This window comes from Physeter macrocephalus, chromosome 16 (assembly GCF_002837175.3).
Source record: "Physeter macrocephalus isolate SW-GA chromosome 16, ASM283717v5, whole genome shotgun sequence".
Classification (NCBI taxonomy): domain Eukaryota; kingdom Metazoa; phylum Chordata; class Mammalia; order Artiodactyla; family Physeteridae; genus Physeter; species Physeter macrocephalus.
The window spans coordinates 11,874,600-11,886,313 of NC_041229.1; the positions used below are offsets into that span (position 1 = coordinate 11,874,600).

The window sequence follows — 11,714 nt, forward strand, 5'->3', positions numbered from 1 at the left end:
GGGGCTTGAGGCCAGGTGGGAGAGCGTCCCCTGCCACTCGGGCTCAACGTCTCTGGGTGGCCCCAGCTCCCCGGACCAGGGCGCCGTCTCCGGCTGGGGCGTCAGGCTCTTTGATCGTTTTGTAAAGTTACTGGATCCAAAATCTGGAGAGAAGGGTGGACGCTGTACAAGTCCGGGGGCGCCGCGGGCAGCAGTGCGGGCTCAGCGCATCCCGCCTCCGCAGCGGGCCGGGGAGCCGAGCATCCTCGGCGGCGGGGCTACTCGGGCTCGCTGCTGTTGGTGGTCTTCTCCCACTCCAGGCTCTCCTCGCTGCGCGCCGGCGACGGCCGCGCCCGCAGGCCCTGGAAGCGGCGGCACTCGGGGCACACGCGTATGTGCGTGCAGCCGCGGGCCACCAGGGCGGCCTCCTGGGCCAGTCTCTGCGCCAGCTGGTCAGGCTCCCCGGCCCCGCACAGCTTGCCGTTGCTGAGGGTCGCGGTGTCCCGGGGCCGGCGCTGCTTCTCGGGGATGGGGGGCCGCGGCGGCGGTAGCCCGGCGCGCCGCCGGCGCGGGTGGACACTGTCCTGACACAGGATGATGCTGCGCAGCTCGCTCACCATCTCCTGGCAGACGGACACCTGGAGGACACGAGGAGGTCACAGCCCGACCTCTCAGGACCAGCCCCCGAGGGTCCCCCGCGGGCTCATTCGGGCGCGCGATTAGGGTGCAGTGTTTCACAATGATATCATCTTATATGTTTGAAGGCCTTTCGATCCACCTCCTCACTTCCACCCGCTATTTGATATTCAAACATCCTCCATACCATCCCGCCAGCTGGTCGTCTCGTCTTTGAACAGCTGCAAAGACACTGATCTCACCATGTTGGGGAGGTGCCCCTACCATTTTTGCACATTACCCTTAAACGCTGCTTCCTTCTCCTGACCTAACTCCTCTCCCTGAACTTTTCATCCGTCCATCCCAGTTAAATTTGTACCTTGAAGCCGACTAATTAAATAATCCCTTTACCGCATGTCGGTCTTTCAAGCCATGTGAAAAAACAACCATGTCTCCATGAACATTCTGTTCTCAGGCCAAAGAGTCTCATATCTTTTAATCAGCTGTGGCTATGGCTGGAGAGGCGGCGTTCTAACAATAACTATAATAACAAAAACAAGGCAATCTACTCCTGCAGCTCTGCCATCTCCTGATAAGAAGCTCTTGGGTCCAGCGGTGTTTCAAAATATTTTGAATTTTGACGAGGTAATACAATGCACATAAAATATATCATGTATCACTTCCAGTGGGCTCTGGGGAAGACCCTATATTCAAACACATTAATATTTCTGTAGCAAAATGAATATACGTTCACACCAAGTGAGTTAAAGACCAGAAACATTAGCCTCAAACAAGTCCAAGTCAAGGTTTGTCACCAAAAGCATTGGCATCAAACTTACAAAAAACTTGGAACTTTTTGAGCTTTTGAGGTTTCAGAATTGTGGATGAAGAATCTTGAACCTGTACCGTGACTACTACTGTTATACCCGTTTCACAGATGTGGAAATGGAGGCTCAGAGAAGTCAGATACCTTGCCAGAAATTACTCGACTAACAAAGAGCTGACCCAGAATTTGAACCTAAACCTACATACTGCAGAGCACATGCATGCTCTGCCTGCTTCTCTACTCCGTGCTGGAAAGGACACTTTCTCCCATTAGGATGGGAGAGGAAGCTTTCCGTTCTTTCATGTTCTTTCTTCCAGTCTTCCCGTTCTACCAACAGGACAGTTGTTCTACCACAGTCAGATAGTTAACTTAGCCTTTACTCTTCTTTCTAGATGTTGGGAGAGCTTGAACTCCCCACTGAATTTTTCAAGGTACATCCAGACCACTGGCGAGCTCTTGGGAGAATAACCCAGCGTGCACAGATCCTCTACCTGAAGCAGCTACAGAGAAGTAGAATCCCCTAATGGAACACGGCCTGAGTTAGGACTTGAGACCTGGATTCTAGACCCAAGGTTGATAATGAAGAGCAGAAACTGTAGTCAAGTCACTTACCTTCTCTGTGCTTCTAATAATAATCACAACAAAAACACCACCACCTGCCTAATCTATTACATGTGACAAGAACATAAAGACGTATATTGATATTTATTGACTGTCAACTAAGGATCAAACACTGTGCTTTGCAGTGGAAATACAGACACAAAGGACTCAGTCCTTACTTTCAGGCAGTGCAATGTCTAGTAGCCAGGCTGGCAGGAAAATAATTGCCACACAGTCTGCAAGTGCTCTATGTGCTGGTTACAGGGGTGGTGGAAAGGAGGAGGAATGAGCAACTTTCTGGTCCAGGGAAGAAGGCAGGAGAACTGCGGAAGGTTTCACAGGGACAGGAACACCTGAACGAGGTCTTAGGGAGAGGTAAGAACACCGCCATTTAAGGGGTGGACAGGAGAAAGCCAGTAACGCTGGAGAGGGAAGGAGGAGGGAAACCAAGAGAGCTTGGAGCAGGCAAGGCAAGGGAGGAGAGAGTTCTGGAAGGAGCGATCCACTTCATCAAGGGCCACGCTGAGGTCCAATAAGGCCCAGTGGGTTCTCTTTTGGTTTTGTTCATTGGGAGGGGTCAGACCTCTCAGCCATGACCTTTCAGGGAAGGGGTGGGGAGAAGCCAGCTGCTGTGGAGTGAGGCCCGAATGGGAGGTGAGGACGTGGAGAGAGAGACAGTTGGATCACCTGGGCTTGCAAGAGGAGAGGGGTAAGGCAAGAGCAACAGCAACACGGCTATTATTTGCAACTATGGACTACACATGAGCATAGTTTTGGACTTGGAGGAGAGAGCAGGCAAAAATAATAATAAAGGGGAGAAAAAGTATAACCTTAGAGGAGCCGAGGAAAGGTGGGAACAAGGCAGAGATGGAGGGATGACCAGAACATCTGCAGCAGCCCTGGGGGTGGCTCCGGTTGTGGGTAAACTTTTAGGTGGGCCTTTTAATTGGGAGCTGGTCACTCCTGAGCTCCGGGTGAGGCAGGAGGTAAAATTAGTCATGGAGGAGCAAAGGGATGTGAGGAGTGGGTGATGGCTTGGAAGTCCTACTGGGAAGTGGAAAAGAGGCTGAGCGCAGAAAAGGAAAAGACTGGTCAGCAGTGTTGAATAGAGGCCCTACATGAGGCTGGACCGCATAGGTGTACAGGGGTGCTGTACTCTTCTGCACTGTTATCTACTGTTAGGAGCTGTCAATTAGGGAAGGAGATTTTAGGACGGTCAGGAGTTGGGAGATTGAGATAGAGGTCAATTTACTTTAAAAGCCAAGCAATGCAAGTAGCGTGTAATGATTTGTGCCCTGGAATGGAGGTAGAATGGGATAAAGTCGTCTTTCTTCTCTCAGACTCTTCCATCTGTGTGAAGTTTCTATTAACCCAGTTTCTAAGCCACAGGTTTGGGAATTAAACTTATTCAAAATCCCTGAGAAGGAAGATGTCATTTTGAGCTCTCGTGAATTGGGATATCTCTAAACAGCTTTACCTGCAAGGCAAAAACATACTTAAGATGGAAGAACCAAAGCCACCGTTTCCATTAGTAACCTGGTACTTTTGCCTGTTTTCCCTTATAACACTACATCTTAAAGCATCGCTGTGTAACTCTTCGTTGTTCATAAAACATTTTTCACAGATTTATTTATTGGGCTGTTTCAAAGAAGAATCTGAAGCCCAGAGAGGTTATGTGCCCTTTCTGTGGCTGCATAATTAGTAAGCGATGAAGCCTGAACCCTGAGCTCCTGCCCTCGGAACTGGGATTCTTTCCGCTGTGCTGTTCCATGGGTGCCCCACCCTCCTGTGGGATTTCACAAGTTCTGTCTGAAATGACCTCTGTCCCTGTGTGAGCCTGTGAAGTTGGCCCTGCTTGCCAATACTATAGGTCATACCCCTTAGAAGGTTTACCTCAGTCGCTTCTGAGTGTCGGAGAGTCCATAAAAACTCCAACATAGCCATAAAAATGGCCACGATTAAGCCACAAATAAGAACCACAAAGATTCCACCAATATTCTCCATTCCCAGTCCTGTAAGAAAGTGAGAACAAACAAAAAATAGTGTAAAAGAGCTGGGAGACATAATCATTCTACCAAAAATGCTGAATGACCAGAACTTGAGTCTTGTAGACATTTTACACACATGTTCCTTGAGATATAATTATTCTTTGGAAACAAAAATGCAGCATAGCTGGAGTAGAAGAGGGGAGGGGGCTCTAGATGCAAGTGGAGGAGATTGGTGAGAAGCTTTCTGGGGTGGGAGGGTCAGTCATTTTAAGAAAAGGGCTAAGGAAAATTTTGATTTAGCATATAGAGACATGATAGCAAAATACCAGTAAATTCTAGCAGTTTCATAAAAATTTCATCAATCTTCCTAGTAGTGTGTTTCCTTGATATAAAGCAACTGTCGTAACCAAACTCTGGATAGAAAAAATTACATTTACTTAACTGTGTCAACATGTTACTACTAATAGACTTACTTGGAAAGTAAAACGTTTTATCCCAGGTGGTTCCCAAACCTGGCTGCCATCAGAACCACCTGGGAAGCTCATTAAAGGTATGGATTCCTAATCCTCACCCCAGACATACTGAATCCCTATCTCTGGAGATGGGGTCCAGGAATCTGTATTTTAAAATGCATTTCACAAGTGATTCTTTTCCAGGCAGGCCTAAAATTTGTTTGCAAATTGGTATTTTGGGAAGCATTGTGTATGGCTAAGTTCCTTGAAGTAGGCAGTTTCTGGTTGTAACCTCATTGCCAAGCATGATACCTGGCATATCATATACACTCGATAGATATTTCTGGAATTATATGGTCGTGTCCAACACTGAGTTAGCTATGTAATTGGATGCTTTTTTTTGGTACTAGAGAAACCCAAACATTAAGGGAGTGTCAGAAACACATGAAACCCTGATTCAAGAGGAGCCACAATCATAAATCAAAAAGCATCTTTTATCCTGAAAAATGCCAAGAGGGTAGCTTATGTCCTGTGCTGTTGGAATGCCTGCACACCTGAGTGTTTGTTCAACCAGCAGTGCCTTCATGGGGCACAGAGCTATGTCGGTGTCAGGGAAAGCCAGCTTCATACAACACTGAGATGAACCATGGATCAGAAGCAGAAGTCTGACACTGCTTCCTACACTTCGGAAAGCTGGAAAAATGGCCCTACCTAGCCATTTTAAGATGCCTTGGGTTTTCTCTCACAAAGACTCAAATGGCTGTCTGTTGGTTTTTTGTTTTGTTTTTAAAATAACACAGCTCGGCGCAGTGCCTGCCTACACCAATGATCTGCTACGATGGCTCCGAGGGCTTACATCATGAATGTACCCAGTGGATTGTATACTCTGGTCTGCAGGTCCACACAGCCAACTCTTGGGTACCTGTGTGAGTAAACATCCTCTATTGTGAATAATCAAAAACAGGAGATGGCTTAAAAACTCAGTTCTAAGGGAAGGCACACAGCATTTGGAGTAGATTTCTACCCTCCAAGAGGAAGGTGCTTGGGCTTCATTTGATCACCTGCCCCCCTAACCTGGGACCATTTGGGCAGAAGGTTTTTAACCATGGGAACATCCAGGGACAAAAGGGACACTTAGGGGGAATGCACCAAGGACATAGGTGGGGTGTCCAGCCACAGCTTTAGGGGTGGTGAGAACCGGGTATTGGGACGTGCATCTGAGCATCATGGATAAACCAGTTTCTCCAGCCAGCCCATGTAGAGAAAGGGCTCCCCAGTGAAGGGGAAGTGATGACTGTGATACCAAAGGTGCCCACCTGTTCAGGTAAACAGAGCTCCAAGTGACTGGTGAGGTACCACAAGACTTTCCTGTCACCTTGGGATAGCTCTGCCTGATGTGGAAAAAGACTAGGATCCCCTTGAAGGGCTTCAACCTCCCCTCGTGTTTCTGCAGAGGTGTTCTCCCCTCCTCGAGTCCAATTCTGCCATCTGGGCTCTAGCGTTTCCCTATCGCCCTCAGTCACCATCCCAGCCCTCCCCAACCTTTTCCTCCCAACTGACTCTTTCCCTCAGTACACACACACACTCACGTCTTTCCCTTCTTAAAGAAAAATACAAAATCCTTCTCTCTCCAGCTCTGTCTAGTGAATACCCTCCTCTTTCCTTCCTTCCCTAGGCAAGATTTTTGAAACTGTCTGTATCAGAACTATGTTAAGACAGTCCTTAAAACGCTTACATTTGGAGACCCGTCCCACATGAAAGCAAGTAGGAGAAAATGCACCCACATCTTATGTTAAATGCATTTTTAAAATTTTGCTTCTGATGTGACAGAGTGACAAGCAACAGTTAATGTATAATTGGCTGTGATTTCTCAGCAGTCGTTGTTCATACAAGAGAATGTTTGCAAAAGGAGAAAAATCAAACCAAAAAAATTGTTTCTAAATGTAATGAAGTTTTTATGAATATTAAATTTAAAAATTAATGAAGTCGAAACAATGTTACATTTTGGAGATAGTTAATTACACATCTTAATTTGATTTAGCAGTTTTCTTTTTGCGTTTTGAAGCTAATAATTTTTTTCAGATCTCAAACATAATTTTGGACACTTGAAAATGTTTTAGGCACTAGGAGGTCTGTCTATGGTATCTAAAGGAGAAAATGATTGCGTTCTGAATTCACTTTTATTCTCCCGAACATTCACTTGTCATCCCATGAAATTTTGTCTTGTACCACTAAAACCAAGCTCACTGAGGTTACCAACGAACATTTTGTTTCTAAGCTATTGGAAAATTTCCAGTCCCAATCTTAAGTGACCTCTGGTAACACTTGACATTGTCAACCACACCCCGTTCTTGGCATTTGTTTTTTTTTGTCCACGCCGCGAGGCTTGTGGGATCTCAGTTCCCCCACCAGGGATTGAATCCAGGCCACGGCAGTGAAAGCGCCGAATCCTAACCACTGAACCACCAGGGAACTCCCCCTCCTTGGCTTTTTATGAAGCCGTTGCTCTCTGCTCTCCACCAATCTTCTCAATCGCCTTTGCCTGCTCTGAGGCATATTCTCCCATTTCCCTGCATTTGGCCTCTTATCTCTCCTCCATACACTGTCCTGCTGATTCTACCTCCTAAACACTTTTCAATTTCTTACCTTCTCTCTCTCTCTCTCTCTCTGCTACCACTTCCCTAGCTCAAGGCCCCGCCATCTCTCGCTTGGACTTTGGCAGCATCTCCAAAATGATTTCCCTGCTCGTAGCTGTGTCCTCCTCAACTGTACCATCCACCTAGTTGCCTGAGTGATCTTTCTGATCAGAGATGCTTTCTGATACAACATATGCCACTCTAATATTGCATAAAATAATAATTAGTTTAATGTTATATATCTGGATTTCCCACTAGACTGTGATTCCCTTGAGAGGAAGAGCCATGTCTTGTTCAACTCTATAACCCCTGGCCTATCATAAGAGCCCAATAAATGTTTGTTGAAAAAATGAGCTGACAGAAAGAGGATAAGGACATCCCAGGTGTAGAAGCATGAATTCTCAAAAGCTTTGGATACATACTGTGATATGTATTCATTCCTAATTAAACGTTGTTTAAAATAATCATAAAATGGGCCAGCCCTCGTTGAGTGCTCCCAGCCTGGTGGCCTAGACTGCACTCTGGCTGGCCAGAGTGGGACTGAACATGAGGTGGACAGTCCACAGCATGGACTTGACCACACGCGGTCGCGGGCAGGCGTGGGGGGGATGGGATAGGGTTATAAATGGACAGGTGATCTGTGCTGGGATAATCTTGATCAGATCAGGGAAAGCTTCTTTGAGGAGCTCAGGTTTGAACAGGATGCTGGTAGAAACCATGAGTCACTGAAACACCCCACAGCCTCTCTTTCCCAGCTTCTCGCGTTTCAGGGCCAGCATGTTAATCACGGGTGTTGGCTCCAGCGTGCTGACTCCTGGCTGAGGGGCCCCCTCCTCCTAGGAGCAGGGCTTGTATACCATTCGTGCCTTTAGGAACTTAATGGAAAGTGGAAGCAAGAATAGATTGCTGGCAGAGTCGGAGTTGGAAAACAGATGGAGCGGGGAGCGGAGTTAGGAGGGAGCGGCAGTTCCGTTAACGCTGTCGTTAGTCATTCTCCTAGAAGTCAGATACCTCCCCCAGCTCACAGCCCTCACTCAGAGGAGCCTGTCATGTGGACTCCCTCCAGGCTGACCCCAAGGCCCTCCACGCCTGCAGGGGAGTCATCTCATCACTCCCCTTCCCTTCTTCAGACGGGACCTCACAGAAGCCATCCAGACAGATGGCGCTGAAACTGAGATTTTCTCCTGACACTTGCGTCTCTGAGCCTCAGCTAGGCCTCAGCCATAAGACTGTATTAACCGAAATGGAATCAAACTCTCCCCACAAACTCCTGGTTGATTGAAGACCAACTGTGGTGTGTCACTCACAGATTGCCCACAAATACAAATGATAGTTGACAAATGCAAATGAAGAACATTGCCTCTAGAACTAGAATGGCCACCTGGAAGGGAGAATCTCTGAGTAGATTGCAATCTCCACCCACCCACCCACCTGCTCTGCCTTCGGTTCCGACTGGCAAACAATCGCTTCTTGGATTCAGGTGCACGTATGTCCCAGCCCTTAAAACCCATGCACATCTCCAGATGGCACGGTGGAAATTTGCCACTGTGAGGCAGGAAAGCTCATTCTGAATGGGAGCCTGGGAAGCAACGAGGCAGCGGCCACAGGAGCCACGGAGTAGGTGCAGAGGGAGGAGAGACCATTATACCACAACCCCGTCAAGGGGCAGCGTATTTAGTCTTTGACGTTGGTCAGCACATCTTTCTTGAGGAGGTCCCGTGAGCTGAGCGCTACGCTAGGTGCTGAAGCTTGGTGCCAGCTTCCACATTGAACGTATTTGACAAAAACATGGATTCTTTGACCATTTTGACTTTCAAGCACTTCCTAATTCAGAGCTACATTCGCCTACATCCATGCAAATACATTAAGTGGTCCCATCTCCATGGACTTATTTGTTGTAAACAGCAACCTCATGTGCCCATATGTGAGCTGACCCGTGTGACCTTCCCAGAAAATATAAAGCGAATGGTCATGTTTGCACTGCTGAGGACTGTGAAATACTAAGTTTGCCACTTCTTCTTGCATTGACCATGACAGCTGTTGACTAGACCTAGCGGATTCTGGAGACGGCGATGGCAGAAGGGTAGAGAAAGGAACACATTATACAAGAGAGATGGTAGATGCAAAACACAAGTTATGGGAGAGGTACTTTACAATTTATCAAAATATGAGCTCAAGCACCTCATTAAAAAAAAATTCTCTATCTTATTCAATTATCATTAAAAATACTATAAAGTCCACGGTTGGCATTTTACAATTAAAGAAATGGAATTTCAGAGGACTTCAAGAATTTGCCCAAGTCTTCAGAGCTCAGATGTGAAATCTAGATAAATCTGACTGCCCAGCTAATGTTTATAAAAATAAAGCTGACCTTTATGAATATTTACTATGAGCCAGCTTACCAGGCTAAACATTTTAATTCAATCCTAACAGTTGCCCTGTGAAATTGGCACTACCCTTACCTCCATGTTCCTGACCAGGAAACCAAGGTACTGGAGTCAGGTAACTTGCCCAGGGCTCCACGGCTGGCGAGGGGAAGTGCCAGATCCAAATGGAAGCCAGAGCCTGAGCCCATATCCCTACCCCCATATCACTTCTCCCCAGAACTCGGGGGCCCCCGTGGTCCCTCATGCTACAGGGGTGTGATCACAGACCTCAACCTGGCTCCCCGTGACTGAGTTCATTCCTAGGACCACGCCACCCTTGCCCCCAGTGACTGGGGAAGTGAGACCTATGTATGGGATATTAGTTCCACTTATAAAATCCCCTTCTCTCCTTGGGAACATTACAGCAAATGTTTGAATCGATGATCCATTGACTTAATCTTGGCTCACTTTCCAGACACAGTGGGGCTGTGGTCTTTGTAACTGCTGACCTCCTTTGACGCAGACACACTGGGCCATGGTTCACCTCTGTTCCCGATCGTGCTTTCCGGCACCCCCTCCCCCGGAGTTTCCCCGTCTCTTAGCAGTCAATCTGATTTGATTAGGAAGAGGCTTCCTCCGGCAAGCATCACTTCAAGACACTATCTAAACTCCCATATTCAGGTTTCCAGTCTTGGCCCTCTCCGGAGAAACCAGAGAACCAGGATAATAGAGCTGAGCCCCCAGGGAAGAAAGAGAAAGGAAAACGTCCCCACGATTCCCCCGACCCCCCCTCATCACTCGCCCCCGCTCTTGCTAAGATGTCTTACACTTTCATTCCCGCCGTGCCAGACAGCAAACTTCCTGCTCTCTAAGGATTTTGTGAGTCAATGCCACCGGCCTCTTTTCCATCCTTGAAACGGGACCCTGATTTTCACAGCCTGGTGGTGTATTTATGTTCCTTTGAAGCCTGATTGCGAGCTTGTGTTTTTCAAGATAAAAGTATTTAATTTCCTTGGAATTCACCGACTACCTTTTTGTCTGACAATTGTTCTGCAAAGCCTTCGGTAATCCAATCCCCTTGAATTGGGATGCTGGCCTCTGTGAGTGGCTAGCGATATTTCTTTTTATAGGAGTTGAGTGAGAAAATAAATAAAATAAGTGTTTTTGAAAAGACAAGGCAGAAGAAAATGAAACAGCTTGGAATGAAGCCTGCTTCTTTTTGTAATTCTCCAGTCTTCCACATGATCTGCCATTGCGTTTTTCAGCTGTGTGTGCAGGTAGCTGGTCACTGAGCTATAGGCAGGGAAAGAAACGGGGAGATGAAGCCAAGGGGTAATGTTGTGGTTCTCACCAGAGCCAAGTAAGACCTGGCAAAAAAGACTCAGACGGTGGCATCATCCCAATGTTAGGATTCTTCTCTGGAATTTGGCAGTGATACCGGAGCTGTAATACTGGGTTAGAAGTGGAGTAGCAGCAGATCCTTTTCTTTGAAATTTCACACATTTTAATAGGATAATAAAGTAGAAAAGGATTGTGTGAGGCACTGCACATTGTGTGGTACATTGCAATTGATGTCACTCTCAGTTTCAGAGACCTCTGAGAACAGGACCGCCCTCACAGCTGCCTTCACCTCCATCCCTCTCTGTCTGCTCCATCCCCTCCTCCTTTCTTTAGACACATGTGGAAGCCAACTGATCCCAACCACAAAAAGAAAGATCCCCTGGAAGCTGCTTTGGAAAGCAAATGAAAAGGACTGCCCTTTATTCAATTTGAGACACAAGAAAAAACATGGTCCTGCGGCTCCATTCCTGGCCACCATGAAAGACTTAAAGGAAGAGATCTCTCAGGCCATACTGGTCCCTGTTCTTCTGCCACAGGAGCGGGGTGGGGGGGGGTCTCTCGAGCAGTGAGTTTTATTCCGGAAGTTTGATGGCTAATTTGTCACAGGGAGACCAAGCAGTGGCTCTGCTCCTTCCGGGCTAGTGCTTCTGGCCTGGCTTGCGGGAGGTCACGTGGACTTTCATTCAGCCAGGAAGCCTTTTAGTCTCTCTGAGTAATGTCTGTTTGGGTTTCAGCCATGGCAGAAATGGGGCCACTGCATTAAACTGGCACTAGCTGCTGTGGCTGGGCTGGGAGCCGAAGCCCTGGTTCTTACGGTGATTTGCAAAGTATCTCCCAGACAGCCCCCTCTTGGACAACACCACTTTTTTTTTTTTTTTTTTTTTTTTGCGGTACGCGGGCCTCTCACTGTT

General features: G+C 47.3%; 1 protein-coding gene across 1 annotated transcript in view; it reads right to left on the reverse strand.

Annotated features, from left to right (window-relative positions):
• Positions 1-257: 257 nt before the first annotated feature.
• GRIK4 (glutamate ionotropic receptor kainate type subunit 4) overlaps positions 258-11,714 on the reverse strand; it is a 307,210-nt gene continuing 295,753 nt past the window's right edge. Inside the window, exons 18-19 of the mRNA XM_007121709.2 lie at positions 3,914-4,032; positions 258-617 (exon numbers count right to left, since the gene is read on the reverse strand). Of these exons, the coding sequence (XP_007121771.1) occupies positions 258-617; positions 3,914-4,032 (479 nt within the window). The remainder of the gene's footprint in view (positions 618-3,913; positions 4,033-11,714) is intronic.